At 39.9% G+C, this 15,682-nt stretch overlaps 1 protein-coding gene across 3 annotated transcripts in view; it reads left to right on the top strand.

The window, feature by feature from the left end:
- The window catches only part of RPS6KA5 (ribosomal protein S6 kinase A5), a 172,800-nt gene extending 164,587 nt beyond the window's left edge, over window positions 1-8,213 (top strand). For all 3 annotated transcript variants that reach the window (XM_080920623.1, XM_080920622.1, XM_080920624.1), the window contains 3 exons: window positions 3,794-3,953; window positions 5,051-5,214; window positions 6,412-8,213. In XM_080920623.1, the coding sequence (XP_080776749.1) occupies window positions 3,794-3,953; window positions 5,051-5,214; window positions 6,412-6,651 (564 nt within the window). In that variant the 3' untranslated portion in view covers window positions 6,652-8,213. The remainder of the gene's footprint in view (window positions 1-3,793; window positions 3,954-5,050; window positions 5,215-6,411) is intronic.
- Window positions 8,214-15,682: the final 7,469 nt, after the last annotated feature.

The following is a 15,682-nucleotide window of genomic DNA, read 5'->3' as shown; positions in this document are numbered from 1 at the left end:
GTAAAATGTGGTTATAAGGGAAGCTTTAAGTTGCAGTGGTTCATACAAAGTATACATTGTTGTCTTGAGAGATGCTAGCGTTGTGTCTGCATAAGACATAGACAGTATTAAACAGGATATGAAAATACTGGCTCCTTAAAAAAAAAACACACACACATACTCTCTGAAATTCTACACTAAATGTGTAAGTAAACAAAATTATTTAGGATACATTAACACATTTAATAGATACAACTAGAAATATAAATAGTACCTATGGTAATATTGAGAACATGCTTTACACAAAGTGTGTATGATGTGAAACTAGAGGAACCTCCAATATGTTCACCTCAAAATAGCTTTACTTGGTCTTCGTATGATCTGTAATGCCACATGCTAGGGAGGAACTTGCAGACACTGCAGAAAAATAGAACTAACAATCACATCTTGCCAGGATGCTGGGGAAACCTCTCTCCCCTCCTCTCACTGCATGGCTATGGTCTACACAGCATGTGTGTAGGGTGGCTGGGCTTTGTCTGTCTGTCTGTCTGTCTGTTTCAAACCAGTACCTATGCCCTACGGTAGCAGTGCCCACCCTCTGTGACTGTGGCTCTCTGACATCATTAACCTGATTTTTATCCTGTTTTTCTTAAACATTTAACCAGTAAATCTGCAGGTTATATTATACCTGTGGTGTGAGTCTCCAGCTTTTATTGAACCATTCTTTTGTAATGAGCAGTTAGCATTTGCTCCCCCTTCTTTTCCCACCAATTTTAGCTATAAGGACAAATCTTTTCATATACACAGTTGCATTTGTCTTATAGTTTCCTTAGAATTTAACATAGAGGCCTAGGCTTCTGTCGGGGTTAGTATGTGTCATCAGCTGTATGTGAGCACACCAGTTCTAACCTTCTTAACATTTGTAGGCATTTCTTTGAATATATAGTCTGTTTCTTTCATACATATAGAAATATATGTATATTTTATATTCTTGTTTTATGGATTGCCATTTATGTGTTTGCCTATTTTTCCTCTAGGCTGCTTTTCTTACAGAGAAAGCTGTGATAGATTGTTAACCTTTGTGTTTATCAATAACTGGAAATGTTGCTTTTGAATTTCCATTCGGTTAGACATGTCAGTATCAGTATTGTTTTCGTAGTGTGTGGCTTTGATGTCAGCTTGTCAATGCCCCTGCCCTCAATTCGGGGTTACAGAAATGCTTTCGTAACCTCCTCCAGAATGACCACGCACTGCCGTCTGTATTCCCTCTGGCTTTTCTGGTATCAGTGTTTGTTTTTCCCTAGTGGAAGCCACTTGCCGCTACGTGTTGGCTCTTTAGTTTTAAGCCTTATATGGCTTTCATCTGGGCACTTTAGGTCACCATTTTTCACTTTCAAACTAAACTTCTATATTTAGGGATAAGAACTTTAAATAAAAGCAAATAAGCAACTTTTGTATGTTAGAGAGCTTTAAGGACTTAAATTGATGATATTTTTATTAGCAGTGTCCTAAAAATATGTAAATACAAAAAAGCCCTTCATTTTTTGTATTTTCTTTTTCATTATAAAAGAGATGGTACTTTACATTTAGACCAATTGTGACCATCAAGCTTTTGTAAGGTTTTCAAAGAGCCTCAGACATCCAAATAACTGTAGTCAGGCCCTTAAGTATATCCTAACTATTCCTTACACACACACATATATTAATTTCATGTATGCATGTATGTATATGAAGACAACCCACTGGAAAGGCAAGGGTAGAAGCTGCCCTGCCTGTTAGATTTACTGGTTAACTGTTTAAGAAAAACAGGATAAAAATCAATTAATGGTGTCATAGAGCACAGCCACAGCAATAGTCACAGTCACAGCTACAGCTACAGCTACATTCATAGTCACAGCAACCGTCACAGCCACAGTCACAGCTACAGCTACAGCTACATTCATAGTCACAGCGACCGTCACAGCCACAGTCACAGACGGGGGGGGGGGGGGTGTATACTGTATTGTACTGACTACCAGTTTTTTTTTTTTTCAGTAGATAATTTATAAGAAAAAGATATCATGAGGCCAGGCTTGGAGGCTCATACCCATAATTCCATTACTCAGAAAGCCAGGTAGCAGCAGGACTTTCAAGTTCCAGGCTAGCCTGGGCTTCAGTGTGAAATACTTTCTCTACAAACAAAGTAAAGTGCAAACCATGCATTAGAAACCCTTAAAGTACAGAATTTGTATATGGTGTGAATCCTAATTCACTTAAATTGTTTGTTAAATTCACATTCTGAATATAATTAATTGATATAACTATAATTACAGTATATACTCAGCGTATATACTACAATGTTTGTATTACAAAATATGAACATTTATTGGATATTGAATACTACAAAAAATTACTACTGATTTTTTTTAGGAGTGACACTGCCAGATTGTGAATTGTTAAAGCCTCCTCTTTTCTAGATACATGAGAAAACAGTTGCAGAAGAAAATGAGCAAAATCAGCAACTGCATCAAATGATCAAAAAAGAACCCTGCTTATTTCCCTACAGTGAATGTCTCAGATATCTAGATCCTAATATACCCTGCATTAGGCATGCCAAGCACAGCATGTATTCAGAGCTCTTTGTTTTACTTTGGGATTAGATGCCTCTCTTTTATCTTACATTTAATAAATTGGAATGTTTTAAAATAAAAATAAATTGCATTACCTTTATTGAATCAAATAAATTACTCCAAGGAAATATACCCCATGTGATTTGATAATAATTAGCATACATCAAGAATGTTCAGCTCTTGTTGGAAAGGCCCGGGGCCTTCATTAGAGTGGAACTTGTACAGCACATCAGTCTGCTTCTGCTGCTCATACAACTGCAGACCTAGTGAAACGGCAGAAACATACTTCTTGTTGTTTTGGAGGCTGGAGCATCCACGGCCAGTGTTAAGACTCGTGTCTGGTGCAGACCCTCCCTGAGTACAGCTGCTCTCCTTACTCAGCCTTTCTGGGCCTCGTGCTTGAATAGGCAGGACTCTGGCGTCCATTCTCTTAAGGGTACACATTGCATCAGGATCTTTGCACAAAACTTCCTTTCATCATCAGTACCTCCAGAGAAGCCTTTTCTCTAAAGGCAGTCATGGTGGGTATTCACAATCTAAACTTAGGGGAGACCAAATCTTCCATCCACAACACAATATTTATAAAACAATGTTCAGGCCTGGGAATTAGCACATGATTCCATTTACGTTTTCTCCAAGTGTTTTATTCTTCACCTAATGTTTTTCTTTGTTCCTAAAATTTTACTGCTTTTTTAAACTAGAGAATATAAGAGAATACTCTGAATGTCTACAATTTTTCTGCATTTGCTTTTTATAATTCCTCTATGTGCATGCTTTCTGTCAAAATGTATATACACATTTAGGACATATGTTGAAATCGACTTATTTGTATATAATTACATATGTGTATAGTTATATCTTTGATTTTTGCTGTATTTTTGCAATTCAAGATAGAAAGTTGTTCTTTATAGAATTTGATGACTAGCTATTAAACAAAAAGTGTGAGCTCTCATCCCCCATTGATGGGGGCTGCTCTAGTTATAAAAATTTTTTTCAATTGTGATGTCTAAAAGCCATGCTACTTCATTTTGCAAGTCTTTGAAATGTGTTAGTTACTTAGTGATAGACATTAGTCTCTTAAATCTAGGGATGCTTATTGTAGTCGCGGATAACTTATGCTCACGGGGTTAGTATTAGCTTACTGGCATGGCTTGACAGCGCTTTTTTGCAGTCTTTCTGATTTTTACGTCCTTTTTCCACGGCAGTATACAATGCTGTCAGGGCAGGTTCCATTCCAGTCTCATGACAGGAGTTTAACATGCACCAGTGCAGTAGAGATCATGAAGAAGATTAAAAAGGGAGATTTCTCCTTTGAAGGGGAAGCGTGGAAGAATGTATCCCAAGAGGCTAAAGATCTGATTCAAGGTAAGGCACTCAAGAATCCGACCGTGCTCCGTACACAAGTGAGTCTGTGCCTGTTAATTGTTCCAGAAACCCATAGAATTCTCAGTCTTCCAGGTTCATCTTCTTTTGTTCTGGAACTGTCCCTTATAATCTCATCCCTTTTGCAGCACGAACTACCATGGCTCCTGTTGGCATCTCCCTACAGATCCAGAACAAACCTCTTCTTTTCTTCTGTGCTTTTCCCTAACATGTTGTACTTCTGTCTCTTTTCTTTTGAATGATGGCACTACCCCAAGGCCAGACCAACCACAGAAACAGAAGCCTTGGTGGTACCCTGACTGCCTAGTTCCTGCCTTTCTGCCCACATGACTTTCCTGTCAGTCCTGTACCAACAGAAGGACAAAGGTTATCATACCTTTTCTCAGGGGAAAAGTCCTTTGAAGATCTCTTAGCCTTACATCTAGCTCCTTAGCCTGACCTTCAGAACCAGCCTTGCATGTCCTAAGTGGCCCGCCTCTCTTACATCACCCTCCCTGCTGTTGTGGAATTCTGGAATTCCTCATGGGTCAGGCTTTCAGAGGACTATGTTTCTTCACACGGGGTGCTCTTTGTCTAGCTCATTCTTCTCAATACATGGGCCTCGTTTCCTGGTTCTGTAGGCTAAGCACATCTCCTGTGTTTAACAGGTACTGCATTGCGTTGCTGTCCTGGTCCTCTCAGATCAGAATAGCTGTCTTTGTCTCTGTGTCTCCCACGCTCTGAGTGTCTGCCCCTAAGTCTCTAGTGCCCACCATACCCCTTATCTTGGAAGATGGCTAGTGTTGGCTGATCCGGAACTTACCGATGCACCAGTGGAGTCCTTTTGAGGACTGGTTATTTTCTCCTGCTTGCAAAACCAGTTGGCTTGTGACAGCCTCCTAGAAATAGGCTCTTGTGACCTTTTCTTAAAATCCAGGTCCTCAAGCAGATTTAGGTATAAGAAAATATATATGTAGGCGGGAAAGGCTTACTGAAGCAATCGTGTCACAAGAACATAATTAACCTTCATGTATCTGAGGCTGATTGTTAAACTGTGTTTAAAGCGGAAAGTTAAAAATGTAAATGCCTTATTTCTGCAGGACTTCTTACAGTTGATCCAAACAAAAGGCTGAAAATGTCAGGCTTGAGATACAATGAATGGCTTCAGGATGGCAGTCAGCTGTCCTCCAATCCTCTTATGACTCCAGACATTCTGGGATCTTCAGGAGCAGCTGTGCACACCTGTGTGAAAGCAACCTTTCATGTAAGGCCCTGCTCTGTGTGCGAGTGTGGTTTAAAGAGGCTCCTAATCATGTGTTCTTATTGGGTAGCTTTGGAGACAGTCTCCAGAAATACATTTGAAACAATTGTGCACTTTAAATTTTAGGTGTGTCATTATAAACTGCTTCATGTTAGGAACATATTATAAACAGAAAGCACACGGCAGGTCAGAGTTACTGCTAACTCACAAAACACGAGCTATTTAGAATGAGTTCTAGAGGGGGACAGTAATCTGATACATTTGAACATTTGAAACTTCAAACATGTGTAAGAGTAGCCAGCAGAGAAGGAAGGACTTGAAGTAGATGAGTTGTCCCAAGCAAATGAGTTCACATAATTAGTGCAAGATGACTTAAAAGAGGCATAACGAATGTGAAGAGATAATCCTGGGGAAGGAGGAGAAATAGCACTTCTCCAGCCTCAGAGGAGGATCTGATGTGTGGTGTGAAGGAATTGTGAGAATGGCTTCAGGAATCTAGTGCTTCTCAGGGACGTGTGATGTGAGGTGGCCAGGCGACATTGTACTTTCCAACATGACAACTCAGGAGAGATTGAGTCTGGTAGCTCACACCTGCAATTTCAGCACCTGGGAGGTAGAGGCAGGAGACTCAGCCCCAGGTCATCCTCGGTTACTTACAGTCTGAGGTCAGCCTGGGGTAAATAACAAAACAGGAGCTGGAGAGATGACTCAGTAATTAACAGCACCACTTGCTCTTGGAGTGGACCTGAGTTACATTCCCAGCACTTGGGTAGCTCACAGTGGTGGATGACCACTCCAATTCCATGGGATTTAATCCCCTTTTCTGGCCTCATCAGACATAGACATATATGTAGACAACACACCCCTTCATATAAAATAAAATACTTTCATTAACACAAGAAAAGCAGCAGAGAGAAGTAACAGTTGCTCTTCAGCAGCTCTGCTAGTACAGTTCGCATGGTCTCTTGGTGTCCTGGCACTTGCCTGTGCTGTGGGAGGCCCTTCTCCACACTGGCATCAGGCAACTGGTCCCGGTCATGAGAGCTGAATGGAAATGTTTTTCTGAGTTTTGTTCGAAGAACAACTTGCAACTGTGTTTGCCATTGAAACTGCTTCTGCTTCAAGTCAGAACTCCTAGAAAACCTTTAGCTCTGTATTTCACCTGTCCCCCACCCACTCACCCCACCCTTTTCTCTGCAGGCCTTTAACAAATACAAGAGAGAAGGGTTTTGCCTTCAGAATGTGGATAAGGCACCTTTAGCTAAGAGGAGGAAAATGAAGAGGACCAGCACCAGCACAGAGACTCGCAGCAGCTCCAGTGAGAGCTCCCGCTCCTCCTCCTCCCATTCCCATGGCAAGACAACGCCTACCAAGACGCTGCAACCGAGCAACCCCACCGAAGGCAGTAACCCAGACACCCTCTTCCAGTTCTCAGACTGAGTGCTGCAGGAATGGTAGGCTGTCCCTGCTGACCCTTGCACCTCAGCTCCCTCAGCATGTGCCTGAGGTATGTTCTGTGCTTTAAAAGATGTGTCCCGTTGTTCTCATTGGAATCTGTCTCGTAGTGAATATTTTTCGGGGAAACCTCTTTGGTTATCCTTGTCCAAAAGCACTGGACAGACAGCATTACTGTGAATAGAGGACACGTGGTAGCTACTTTTTAGCAGACTAACATGATGCCAGCTTGAGATTCTTCTTGAAACAGCAAAGCTTTCTATCACTTCGGTGACTGGTTAGATAAGTCACGGATTTTCATATGTCTGCCAAGAAGACTTGAAGACTTCTGCCATGCCTGGTGGACAAGGAAAGTTTTTAAGAGACTTGCACCTTTTGGGTAGTGATTTACCAGACAAAAAGGTCTGTTTTCCAAAAAGATGCTATAATGAATTTTATGTGTAGCTTGTTTCTTAAAAGAGAATTTAACTTATTGTTTTTATTTTATGGTCGTATATGCTGATAAACTGCTATTATTAATCTTTTTCTAAAAAGTGAAAAAAATATTTAAGAGCTTAAGGTCCTATGCTTTGCACCTAGGACCCATCCAAGATGCATGCTAAGCTATGTTTGTTTTTAATTTTGCACTGCTTCTTCCTGGCAGTTTGTTTTAGTGGTTATTGCAGGAATTAAGGTACATGTCTCTTGGTTTTATGTAATATGGCACTTTATAAAGTAGCGTGAGTACTGCAGTCTGTCTTGGCAGGTGCATTGTTAAAGCATATGTACTGTATTCTACCATTCTTCGTGTTCTCTAATCTGTCCTCACATCTCTCTCTGCTTCCTATGCAGCAAGTAGAAAGGGACATGTCTAATGACTCATTAGCCACATATGCACCAACCTGAGGAGAAGTAAAGGGAATTTACTCAACACTGTGCTCCACATCTGTACACTGTGTTGCACTACAGTGAGCCGCCTCCTCCTGTAGGCAGATATTATGTACATAGCATTTTAGAACCATAACCTATACTTGTTTTCAAATGTTCTGTTAAATTTTAAATCCACAAAACATTTTATAAACTTATGCAGAGCACTTTTATTGCTCAAAAGTTCTGAATTCATACAGACAAGTGCTATGCCATGAAGATGTTTCATTGAAAGACTGCTGCATTTTAAAGTACAAACTAATTAATTCCCTATGCAAAAAAAAAATCATAGGAGTTGTATGTTTTTTTTTTTCTTTAGAGCCATTACATGGAATGTCAGGACTGAGAAAAATGATCTTCACTATGTTTACAGAACTATGTTTAACTATGTCCAACATGTTTATTTACAGTTTTGTTAATGATAACCTCTTTAGCATTAGTTTGGAATTTGGACACAATAACTATTTATCTCTTTCTTAATGTAATAGCAGCATTAATTTCAATCACTGATGAATACTAAAGATGACTGCATTCTGTGTAATGGTAATATATTTATTACTAAGTCAATGTACATATTAATAGTATGGGCAACAAAATGGCAAATATTAAAATATTTTCAAAATATTATATTATCCTGTTCACTTTTTGTTCACAGTAGTTACTGGGGATGTTTTTTGATACTCTGACTGGCCAGATGGCTATATAATTCTCATTGAGTCAATAAAAATTTTATACTCCTAGCTTTTAGTCATTTCTAGTAATGGTAGGAAACTGTGTGAATTACTAATAAGCTGTAGCTGTTTCACAAAAATGTGATGCCCTTGGGCAGAGGTTTTTAATAAGAGTATGTCCACTTATTTTTTCACTGGGTATACTAGGTTATATTTGGAAATGTATGAGTTAGTTCTTGAAGTTATTTGTAAATGTGTGTCCAGTAGGAAACATGAGTTACAAAGTACAAACTAAGGAGACTGTTGCCAACGAAAGTAATCCAGAAGAGGGGTTCAACACCCTCATGATTGATTAGTTCCTTGTGAATATTGGAAATTGATGGGTTCTTCATTTCTTCACCTGGTGTCCTCTGGAGGATTCAATAGTCACTGAAGTGAGCAAAAGGCAGGTAGCGCAAGAAGAAGAGGCTTGCTGTCTATGAACTGGTAAGCAAGCCTGACTGGGTCTTCTACAGGGAGCTTGTGAAAGACCTCAGGAAACCAGTAAGATGCCGTCACCGACACCCAGTTATAAGTGCTTGAAAGGTAGTGCAATGATTCCTTACAGACGGTGTTAGTGGACAGTAGAGTTCCTTTAGAAATCACAGAACTTCCATTCAATCACATCAAAATAAATAAGAATGCTACATCCGAAAATACTAAGTGAGGGGCTGGAGAAATGGCAGCAGCTAAGAACAGACTGTTGTTGGCAGAAGGATGTGCCATTCCCAGCATCCACGCCACACAACTCCAGAGCGTCCCATGCCGTCTGCTAGTGCACAGAAATATTAAGCGAAATGACTTTTGATTTTAGGAGTAAAATAGAAGTAGATCAAAGAAAAATAAGTATCTGCTTTAAGTTCCCTTTATGACAGTGGTTTGGCTGTAGAATCAAATTATTCTACCCTTTCTTATTGATTACATTGTTTGTCGTTTATGCTGCTATATATCCTGAGTCACACACTGTGCAATTGTGTATGTCTGATACATCAGAAGGCAGCGATATGCTAGGAGAACAAAACTTGAGGGGTTTCCTGTAATTACTGTGCCAGAGCCTGTTGCTGAATGAACTAATTTAGCTCTTGAAGTCCATCAGTTCTCCAGACCTCTATAAAAACCATTTAACTATTGGAATGAAGTAAATTTCAACACGATTATCTGTCTTGAAATTGCAGGCTCATTTGTGCATGAACACTGCCTTTTTCTTTTGAGATTACTGCTAATTAAGTAATTATGCAAATGGATTTATTATAAATGTAAGGAGGTTATTTTGAAGAATTCTACTAGGGAAACAATGAGTGAGTGATCTGTTTGTTTTTTAATAAAGAAAATCCTTTATCTAAATATGAACTCAGATAGTTTATAAAAGCTTATAATTTATTGTCTACTTGTTCACTTTTCTTCTATTTCTTCTCTTTCCTTTTTCTGGTCTTTCAAGATGGGGTTTCTCTGTATGTAGCCTTGGCTGTCCTGAAACTCACTGTGTAGACCATCCTGGCCTAGAGCTCACTGTGTAGACCAGGCTGGCCTGGAACTCAAGAGATCTACCTGCCTCTGCCTCCTGAGTTCTGGAATTAAAGTGTGCCACCTCCACTTGGCCACTCTTCTTCTGTTTCAAACATATTTTTGTTAGATTTATTAAGAATAAGCTGCTCTAAAATGTTGGAAATTTCCCATTATCGGCTCTATATGCCTTATAGCTTCTGATTACTTTCAGGTGTTTTCCCAGAGACCAGCAACAAGCGCAGTTTACAGTGCTGGCAACATCTCTAATATTCTTTGGTCTTCTAAGTTAAATTCTAAGATGTTGCTTACATTGAGTCAGAATAATTGTCTCCTGGATGAATTATTATACTGAAATATCTTCAGTCTAAACTGCTGTCCTCTCAAATGTCTTACAACCAAACACCCCAATTTCTAGTCCTTAATTATGTGAGTGCCTACTGCCACATGCTACTGTCATCCATCCTAGCAGGCTCTTGTGACAAACAAATCACTGTTTGGGTTTTGCTTTTTGTTTGTTTGATTGGTTTGGTTTGGTTTGGTTTAAGACTGGGTCTCTCTACATAGCCCTAGCTGTCCTGGAACTCACTGTGTAGACCAGAGATTCACCTCCCAATTGCTAGGACTAAAGGCATGCACCACCATGCCTGGAACCTGTGAATCACTTTAAGATTCAAGGATTCGGGAACCTATAAGATTCACAGAGGAAGAGGAAGCATGTCTCAAATGTTATAGGTATTGTGTATCCTGCTTGAAGAGAAGACATACTACAGCAATCCAAGTTTTTCTTACAGCTTGTTAAATAACTTCACTCTCAATTGTGACATTCTTTGGAAGGAATGTTTTCTTTAAGTATTTATTTATTTAGTGAGCATGGGGTCACATGCCTATAATTGCAGCACTTAAGAGGCTGAGGCAGGGCCAGGAGATCCAGGCCTGCTTGGCCTGCTTAGTGATTTCTGTGAGGGGAAGGGCTGTGTCTTCTAGGAGACAGTGACATAGCGTATTTGATGAGCCTCAGCTTCCATCATTGTCAGTGTCACTTGCTCTGGAGCATTCTCTGTCCTCTGCTGCGCTTTCTTTCCACATCCAGTTGTATACACATTTAATATAGAAACCAGCTCATTTCTGTCCTGAGGGATTCTTCCCTACCCCTGGCTTGCTGTACATCCTAATTGGGAAACTGTGAAATAAGCAGATACCAGGCTCCTTCTCTCCCTAACTCTAGGCTGAAAAGGAGCCCCCAGGGTGGGTACTGTTAATTGACAACCAACTTTTCCCTTTTGTCACTTCTAACCATGGGGAAAAGGCTAACACTTTGTATTAGGAGACTTGTAATAAAGGACAGGATTCTTGGTAGCAATTCAGCAGGCTTCATTTCCATCATGCATTTCTGCTGGGATAGGAGGAGGGACATGTAGTATTTTCTTGGTGTTGTTTAGCTGAGTATAAGGCTTTGAAATTTTGATTTCTTGCAGCATCTGCTTGTCAGATCATAGGAACTTGAGGCCCTGCCTCACACTGCTGTTTACTTCAGCCTCTTGGGTCTTGGGTCGCATAACATTTTCAACTCAAGTGTTTCTAAAAATTCCTCTATCTTGAAAATCCGGTTTTATTATTGTCTCTTTGTACATTGAGGAGTTTTTAAAATCTTTGCTTCAAAATCCTGTGGTTTTTTTTTAAAAAAAAAAAAGAAAGAAATGTAAGCACGTTTTCAAAAAAATACTATGGCTTGATTTTTCTGATATTTGTTCTTGTAGACAGATTTGGAAATTATCATTTATCTAGTTTGCTTTGCTTTAAAACCTAGTGAGGTTAGAGTACCCACTGACATTTTACCTACAGTGATATGTCTCAGTTTATGTGGTTGGTTGTATAAAGTGAGCCCCACCTGCTGGAATGAAAATGTGACAGTTGTCCTCACTAAATACCCATGGCTGTGGTGCGCATTTGGTTGTTCCTCAGTTTCCTTTATATACTCATATCCTGCTGGCTGACACTGTCAGCATGGGTGGAAGAACCAGTTAGTATATAACAATGCTCGTCTCTGGTGAGCGGGAAGGGCAACAGATGCTGCTGACATAAAACATGAGTCCTTAAGTACCAAGGCTTGGGGAAAGGGCTCTAAAAGCCTTACTGGAATGACTTTTTTTAAAGAAGAGGAAACCACATATGCACCTAAAGGAATCCCTAAGGTTGGCGCTCCATGTGCAGTTGGCACAGTTCCCTCAGATGTGGTACACACCTGTCCGTGTGGGGCGGAAAACTTGGTGAGGATAATTTAAGCTGTGATCAGTGACAAAGCTGTTCTTTCATAGTTTTATGAAAAGTTAGGAGTCCATCTCACCAAAAGATAAATGAGAAAAAAGAGAGTGACTTTTCTTAGGTTCTGTTTGGAGAATTAGGAGCCAGAATCCAGTTTCCTCAGATCGGATGAATCCTGTTCCTCTCTCTGCCTGTCTGCACCGGCTGGCTTACACTGGAGTTAAGTTTTCACTCTTGGTATGTGTGCTTTTTCTTGTGTTGTTTGTCTGTTTTCTTAAAGACTTATTTATTTATTTATTTATTTATTTATTTATTTATTTATTTTATGTATATGAGCACACTGTAGCTGTCTTTAGACACACCAGAAGAGGGCATCAGACAAATCAAATTGTAGATGGTTGTGAGTCACCATGCGGTTGCTGGGAATTGAACCCAGGACCCCTGGAAGAGGAGTCAGTGTTCTTAACCAGTGAGCCATCTCTCCAGCCCTCCCCCCTTTCTTTTGTTCGTTTATTTTCAAGTTAATAAGTATGTATACAGTAACGAACCCGTATATGACCTCACCGGGAAAAGGAGCTTGTGTGTGTGGAAAGTGACCCTTAGTTGAAGCATGCCCAAACTGTCTGTAGTTAATGTGATTACCGGCTACTGGTTTTAAGTATTAATAGTTTGTTTTCTGTTTGTTCTATGTCCTGCCTGGCTCATATTCATCTTATGTTCTCTTCTTTTAAATAAAACAAGGCTTTGCATTGTGTCTTTTTAAAGCCTATATTTTATCGATCTTTGATTGTATCCTTTTTGATGATTTCCATTCCGTGTTACTCTTCCTTATTTTCGTCTGAGATTATCTTTTCTGTCTGGAGAATTCTTTTTAAAATGGAGCCTGGCAGGGTTGTAGAGACAGCTCAGTGGTTAAAAGCACACACAGTTCATGCACAGGACTGTAGTTTTCATATTAGGCAGCTCGAAACCACCATAACTAGCTCTAGGGGGACCCAGTCCCTCTGGTCTCCTGCTATTGGCACTAATGTGCACATACCTGTATACAGGCATGTAATTAAAAATGAAAACAAATCTAAGAATGGGTTTAAAGCGTGTGATGTGCAGCTAGATGGGTCACCATCATGTAAAAATCAGCATTTTTGACATAAGACAGCTATGACATCATTACCTCGTATTCATGTGTGGTCTGTCCTTGACACCGTGTTTCTTTTAATGCCAGATCTCCCATCAGTGGGTTCTCTTGGCTTTTGTTTTTCTAAATATTTATTTTGCTTTTATTTTTTGTAACACCTTTTTCCGAATACAGTGTGCTTAGCAGTATGAACTAAGCACTAAAAATTCACAGTTCAGTGCTGCCTTTATATTTGAAGTGTGCTTGCTGAGTATGCAATCCTAGGCGTGCCGCTTTTAAAATACTGTTCCATTTCTTGAATCCTGTGGCAATCTCAGCCGAGTCTTATTTCCATGAGAAAGTATCCTTTTTCCTCTAGCTGCATGTGAGGGAGAAATCGAGACAGGGTGGCACTGGAACTGGCCTGGAACTTGATATCCTAGTGCCTCAGTCTCTCTAGAGCTGGAATTACAGGTAGGGTCGTCATCACCCACTGCTGTCTGACCACCTGAAAAAGTTTCTCTTTGTCTTTGGTTTTCACAAGTTTGAACATCAGGTACCTACTTTTAAAAGGATAATAAACCTACAGAACCTGTTGGTTGGTGACTTTCCTTCTTGGCCGTTCTTCAAATCACTGTTCCAAATCTATCCTCTTTGTCTTCCTCTTTAGGACTTTCCGAAGCCTCTTCACCCTGTTACAAACCATCTCCTCATTTTTTCCTGTGCTTTCCATCCTTCTCCTGTGCTTGAGCCCATTTTACCAACCTGCCTTGTAGTTCACCAGGTATCTCTTCTCCTAAGTCTATAGAATTTGAAATTTAATTTTCTATATTATGTCAAGTTCTAAAATACTCAAATGATTTTTTCCATACACTCCAAGTCCTTGGTGAATTCCAAAACTTTCTTTTTTACAGTCTTAAACATATTAACTAAAATTATTTCAACTCTCAGAAAAGAAAAAACAGATTTAATTACTTGATGTTGCTTGTTTCTGTTTTCTATGTTTTCTCTTGGGTTTCAGGCATTTTCTCTTATTTTTTGGCTTGCCTTGAGAGCTTATCAAGCACCTTACATTGTGTTTTTAAGATTGCAGAAGTTCTGGGTTTTGCGGTCTTTATGAGGGCTATGTTTTCTTCTGGCTGTTGCATGAAATGTAGACAGAGCATTGTGACTACATCAGGGATTGGTGTTTGAATGAGTTGGGGCTTACATACTAAACTAGCAATTGGCCACTGTGGGTTTTCTGCTGAAAATCTGGGGTATTTATCAGGGTCACTTTACCATGATGATCCTGAATTCTCACATCTGTCTGCTCAGCACCGAGAGCTGCCAAGTCCTCTGTCCAACTCCTTTCAGTTTCTGTTTACTGTCTCTGCTGGGCTGCCTAGAGCCTGGCCTTGTGCACCTGAGTTAGGACTGAGAGACACCTCCAGGGGGTCTCACAGCAGTTACTGCTCCTTGTTTACTCTCTCAGGGTGGTTTCCTCTCTGAAACTTTGCCCTCACATCCCAAGCTCCAACTTTGGTCTTTTAAACTAAGCGCACTGTTGCTCTCTGCCAGGCTGCCGTGCCTCCGGAGGAGTCACAGTGATGGTGGTGCTCACCCTGTGTGCTGCTGGCCCTGTATTAAGCCTGTCTGTTTGCTCCCTGGTGCTGGTTACTGACACTACATACTTCTGTTAGCGCTTATAATTGTTTTCAGTGGGTTTTTATCTCAGACACAAGTGAGATAACAACTATACTCAAGAGCAGAGATCTACTAGTAATCGTTTTCAGTCGTGAGGGGTTGTGAGAGGGTACCCAGGTTCCCCTCATGTGACAGGGCTTCATTAAGGATAAGCCCTAGCTAACGACCAGAAACTATTGTTCTAGACACACACATTGTGATAGATAACACCTCCTGTCTTCTTTTTAGACAGGATCATAAATGATTTCTGGGTGTTTTTTGTTTGTTTGTTTGTTTTGTTTTGTTTTGTTTTGATTCCTTGTTAATTACGATGGCCTTTTACTGTGATGATTCTATGCTCTAATATCTTGTGCTTGGTCATATCCTCTCCCTGGATCCATCCCTTAGGGGGTCATCCCTCTCCCTCTCCATGTCACCTTTGCCACGACATAGGAGAGAAAGCATGGCACACTTTCTCCTCTGCTACAAGCTTATTTTGTTTGACATGATATTTTCCAGATCCCTTCATTTTCCTGTGAATGACTTGATTTAATTTTTTTCCTTATGGCTAAATAATACACATATGCATATGTAATATATGTGTGCAAAATATATGCACATGTATATATTTGCATATATATATATAATGTTTTCTTTGTTCATCTATTGCTGGTTGATCCTTGTAGTAATTATAATTGGCTATTCTGAAACATGTGACAGGGAGAAACTGGGATCTTTTGGGTGTTCACACTTTGTTACTTTATATATATAGTTCTAATATTTTTTAAATTATATGGGCCTAAGTTATAGCTTAGTGTAGAACGTTTGTCTAGTGAAACAAGGTCATGGGTTC

The sequence above is a fragment of the Micromys minutus genome (genome assembly GCF_963924665.1).
Source record: "Micromys minutus genome assembly, chromosome: 1".
Taxonomy (NCBI): Eukaryota; Metazoa; Chordata; class Mammalia; order Rodentia; family Muridae; genus Micromys; species Micromys minutus.
The sequence above is the reverse complement of the archived record's forward strand: the minus strand, read 5'-3'. Positions and strand labels throughout refer to the sequence as shown.